This window comes from Otolemur garnettii, unplaced genomic scaffold (assembly GCF_000181295.1).
Source record: "Otolemur garnettii isolate 467f Iridium unplaced genomic scaffold, OtoGar3 scaffold00145, whole genome shotgun sequence".
NCBI classification, from domain to species: Eukaryota; Metazoa; Chordata; class Mammalia; order Primates; family Galagidae; genus Otolemur; species Otolemur garnettii.
This window is the reverse complement of record NW_003852540.1, coordinates 2,410,713-2,416,152: the sequence shown is the minus strand read 5'-3', so window position 1 is coordinate 2,416,152 and position 5,440 is coordinate 2,410,713. Positions and strand designations below refer to the sequence as shown.

Below are 5,440 nucleotides of genomic sequence, written 5' to 3'. Positions count from 1 at the left end.
AAAAAAAAAAAAGAAAAAGAAAATCTTTCCCAGATCTGCCCTATACTTTTTTTCCCCAAAGATAGGATATCACTCTGTCACCCAGGCTAGAATGCAATGGCACAATCACAACTCATTGTAACCCTGAAACCCTAGGCTCAAGTTGTCCTCCCACCTCAAACTCCCAAGTAGATAGGACCATACATGTGTGCCACCATGCCCAGCTAATATTTTTTTCTAATTTTTATAGAGACGGGGGCTTGCTATTTTGCCAAGTTGGTTTAAACTCTTGGCATCAAGCAATCCCACTTCAGCCTCCCAAAGTGCTGAGATTATGGGTGTGAGCCACTGCACTCAGACCTGTTTCTATAGCACCCTGAATCTATCTCTACTATCCCATTTATCATACCACAGTGTAACATTTATGTATCTGTCTTTCTACCTAAGATCATAAACTCCTTGGAAGAAAGAGGCATTTACCACATATATTTCACTTTATATTCTTGCACCCAGCACAGTGCCTGGCACATAGTAGGCTCTCCCTATTAGTTAAACAAATACATAACTTTAGTATCAGAACTAAAAAAAAAAAAGTTGAAAGTATTAAATTAATAAATTGTTAGAATTTCTAATGCAAAGGAATTTTCATGTTTTGTTGTCATAGGCTTTGCAAAGAATACTTTAAAAAATACTCACAATTTCATAAAATATACACGGCAGAGTATTTTTCCCATCTCTCATAAGAAAAGTCTTTGAATGATACGGTCCAGGTGTAACAGCTGAATCAAGAACAGCTATACAACATTGAAATAGGAAGGAAAAATCAATGTTGATAAAATGCACATAAAATTCAACAAAGAGAAACTGGTATTTAAATAACTTCACACACTGACCTCTCATAGTAATATTTATGTGTAATTGAGTTTTTTTTTTTTTTTTTTTTAGAGACAAAGTCTCACTTTATCACCCTCGATAGAGCGCTATGACATCACAGCTCACAGCAACCTCCAACTTATGGGCTTAGGCAATTCCCTTGCCTCAGTCTCCCAAGTAGCTGGGACTACAGGCACCCACCACAACGCCCGGCTGTTTTATTTGTTGCAGTTTGGCTGGGGCCAGGTTCAAACCTGCCATCCTCGTTATGTGGGGCTGGCGCCCTACCCACTGAGCCACGGGCACCGCCTGAGAAGATATTTTAAGAAGGAAAGATACTTCGAAACAGTTTTATACTAAAGGAAACAAAATTCCTGTCCCTCTCCAAGTTAACAGCAATTAGATGTTAAGTTCATGTAATTGACAATGGTTGGTCATGTAAAGCCTTTCCTTAGAATGTTTTCTGCAGAGTGGTTAAATCCCAAGACCAGCTTAGAACATTATAATAATAAAATATATACATATAACAAACAAGCATCATAGTTTAATAAACAAAAACATTGAATCAGAAAGAGAAATCATACATCCTAGTCTCAGGGTCTTCAACTTACTCCTATTTTGTGACTATGAGCAAACTGAGTTTTTAATTTATTTTTATTGTACATATTTAAGATATACAACATGATTTTGTGATATGAAATCAGTACCACAAATAAGGAAATAACATATCCATCACCTTCCATAATTATCTGTCTTGTGTGTGTGGTAAGAATACCTACAATATACTCTTAGAAAACCATTAATACACAATACATTAACTCTACTCCTCCTGCTGTACATTAGAACTCTAGACTTATTCGTCCTACATAACTGCAAGTTTGTACTCTTTGACTTACAACTTCCCATTTCCTGTCCCTTGAGCAAATCGTTTAAGCTCTTTCAATCTGTTCCTTTACAAATTTGTGAAATGTCAGATACAAAATTCAAAATATGAATTGCAAGTAAGCTCAATGGGATTGATGAGAAAATCAAAAAACAGCAAAAAGAAACCAAACAAAAAATTCAGGATGTGAATTCAATGACAAGATAGTTTAAAAAAAGAAAAAGAAGAACACCTCCTGGAAATGAAAACACTATCTAGGGAATTTCAAAATACAACAGAAAAACATAGATGGTATTTCTAGATAGTGTTTTCATTTCTAGGAGGTGTTTCTTTGTTTTTTGATTTTCTCATCAATCCCATTGAGCTTACTTGCAATTCATATTTTGAATTTCGTATCTGACATTTCATAAATTTGTGAAAGAACAGATTGAAAGAGCTTAAACAATAAAAATAAAAAATAAATAAAATAAATAAAAATACAATGGAAAGTTATAACAGTAGGATTGACCAAGCAGAAGAATTTCAGAGCTTGAAGACAACACTTCAAATTAACCCACACCTTAAAAAATAAACAAGAATTATAAGAAATTAAAAATATCTCTGAGAAATACGAGGTTATGTATAATGCCCAATCATAAGAATCATAGGCATCCCTAAGGGAGAAGAAGAAAAAGCAAAAAGCATGGAAAATGTGAGGGAGTAATGAAAAACTCTCTGCTTTTATTAGAGATTTAGACATCCAGAAATAAGAAAGCCCAAAGAACTCCTAGGAGATTAATTGCAAATAGGAGACCACCAAGGCACAAAGTCATCAGTTTGGCAAAAATCAAAGTGAAAGAGAAAATTCTAGTAGTTGTAAGATGAAAGCATCAATTAACTTACAAAGGAAAACCTATTAGACTAATCTCTCATCTGCAGAAACCTTACAAGCAAACAGACTTGTTTTTCTCCAAACAGCAAGATAGGAGAAAAGTGATTTGGCCAGTATTTCATGTAGGCAGGCCCCTCCAGAAGTGGAAAGTATGTACCCTGCTGCTTTGGCCAGATCTAGAGGGACTGCATTCATTTGTTAATACACTCGTTGCCTGGTCTACATGGGGAAGATGTTTTCTTTCTGCCAGCTCCTGGCCAAGTATGATATGTACCCCCAAGACCTCTCTGTTTACAAGTGGGTACATAAACCCCTAGACAAAAGACCCACATGGGATTTCCTACTTGGGTCACCCCCTTTTACTGCCAGAAGTTCTGTTGCCCTTCTGAAGAGGGTCTCTGAAAAGCCAAAAGCAGTCTCTATTATTCAGAGGGATTCTCTGAATAGCAGGTGACAGCCCTGAGGTAAACAGTTAGAAATCAACAAAGCAAAGCATAGGGCCAGAGAAGATTAACATAGATAGGAATGACTTTATCTAAAGGCGGAAGGAACCAGAGGAACTAGAGGGTACCAGTGCTGGCTGAGAGAGGGGGTTATGAGAAGGCAAGAGAAGTCATCTTTCCCGCACAGTGAATGATGTTGTCTGAGACTGATTTTAGAATCCATAACAGGTGTTAATCTTGCACCAGGGTCTTATCTTGAGTGAACCAAAGTAAAAGTCTCTAATGCTCCCCAGGAATACTGGCTTCAGAGGATTTATAGGAGGGTAGAAAGGAGGTTGCAAATTATGAAAGACTATCACACTAACAAAAAAGTAACTTTAGGTATCTAAGAAGTAACAATCTGAGTAGAGGGTGGTGAGCCGTTTCTGCCACCCTTCTACTATTAAGCTTTGTCTTAATTTTTACAGAGCTTTTTAAATGTCTTTTAATAAACCCTGAATATTCTAACATGAAGTATACTCTTATTTCATCCTGGTTATCCCATCCGCTGAGAATGAGTGTGCCAACTAAAAGCCTCCGGCCAAGATACTCCCTGGTGTGGCTTGAAGTACCTCCCTGAAAGAAATGTGGACTGATTGTCTGTGAGGGTTGCAAGCAGACTTTTTTCCGGCTCTCTTTTCATAAGAGATGGTCGCCTGTCCTAGTCTGTTTTTCTGGCTCTGTATGGTCTGTCTTTTAATTCTTTGTCTGACCACCTAAGAACCCAGTGTTTAAACTTTCAGCATGCTTTCACTTCATTCCTCCTATATTCTTTTGTCTAATAAAGTCTGTCCTGTCACTGATCTCTCTAGTCCATGGATTCATTCTTCAAATATCCAAGATCAAGGACCTGCTGCAGAAAAGAAAAGAAATTCTGCCAACACTATCTGTAGTCTTCTTAAACAGAATAACTGTCAATCAAAACTTTTGTACCCAGCAAAACTAAGTCATAAATGGAGAAATAAAATATTTTACAGACAAGCAAACACTACAGAAATATGTCACTATCAGACCTACCCTACAGGAAACGCCAAAAAAAAAAACCTCTAAATACCCAAAGGAAAGGCAATACCCACCAGTATAAAAACATTCAAAAGTAAAAATTCACAGCTCTTATAAAAACAGTAACACAGGGAAGAATACAAAGCAAAATGATAACAATCATTATGATCATTAGAACACTATCTTACTTATTAACATTGAATGTAAATGGCCTAAATGCCCCCTAAAAGGTACAGATTGACAGAATGAATAAAAAACAACCCAAATATCGGTTATCCCCAAGAAACTCATTTAATTCATAAAAGTCATATAGACTCAAGGGTGAAGTGGTGGGAGAAAATATTCCATGCAAATGGAAACCAGAAGCAAGCAGAACAAGCTATTCTTATATGTGGTTTTAGATAAAACAAACTTTAAATCAACAAGAGTTAAAAAGACAGTCTTTATAAAATAATAAAAGGATCAATTCTATAAGAAGATAAAACAATCTTAAATGTATGTATGTACCTAACACTGGAGCTCCCAGATAAATAAAACAAATACTATTAGAACTAAGAAAGGAAATTAACAGCAACATAATAATAGTTGGGACTTCAACATTCCATTGCCAGAACTACACAGATCCCTAAGGCAGAAAATCAACAAAGAAATATTTGACTTTAATAGGACTCTAGAACAAATTGACCTAACAGAGATTTACAGAACATTCTACCCAAGAACTAGAGAATATATGTTCTTCTCATTACCACGTGGAACATTTTCCAAGATAGGCCATATTTTAGGTCATTCTAAGTCTCAGCAAATTAAAAAAAAAAATCATATCATGTATCTTCTCAGATCATGGTTAAATAAAACAAGCAATCAATTCCAATCAAACCTACACAAATAGATGAAATGAACGTACTAGTGAGTGATCTTTAGAAAAATGATGAAATTAAGCTATAATAAAAAAAACTTTTGAATTGAATGACAATGCTACACAAGCTTCCAAATTCTCTGGGATACAATAAAAGCAGTGCTAAAAGGGAATTTCATAGTACTAAAAGCCTCCATCAAAAATATGGAAAGATTACAAATTAAAAACCTAATGTCAAATTAAAAACCTCTAAGAACCAGAAAACAAGAACAAATCAAACCCACAACTAGCAAAAGACAAGAAATAACAAAGATCAGAGCAGGACTAAAGAAAACTGAAGCAAACAAAAAAAGCTATAGAAAGGATCAATGAAACAAAAAGTTCTTTGAAAAGATAAAATCAATAGGGGAATTCTGGGAAGATGGCCGACTGGTAGCAACCCTGGTCAGAGGCTCCTGAACAAAGGAAGAAAAACTGGTTGGAATCAGAATCTA

General features: G+C 35.7%; 1 protein-coding gene across 4 annotated transcripts in view; it reads right to left on the bottom strand.

The window, feature by feature from the left end:
* Positions 1-5,440, bottom strand: part of SPATA22 (spermatogenesis associated 22) — a 43,799-nt gene that overhangs the window by 5,654 nt on the left and 32,705 nt on the right. For 3 of the 4 annotated variants that reach the window (XM_003799060.1, XM_003799061.1, XM_003799062.2), the window contains one exon: positions 676-773. The exons of the other annotated variant lie outside the window; for it this stretch is intronic. In XM_003799060.1, the coding sequence (XP_003799108.1) occupies positions 676-773 (98 nt within the window). The remainder of the gene's footprint in view (positions 1-675; positions 774-5,440) is intronic. 4 annotated transcript variants of the gene reach the window in all.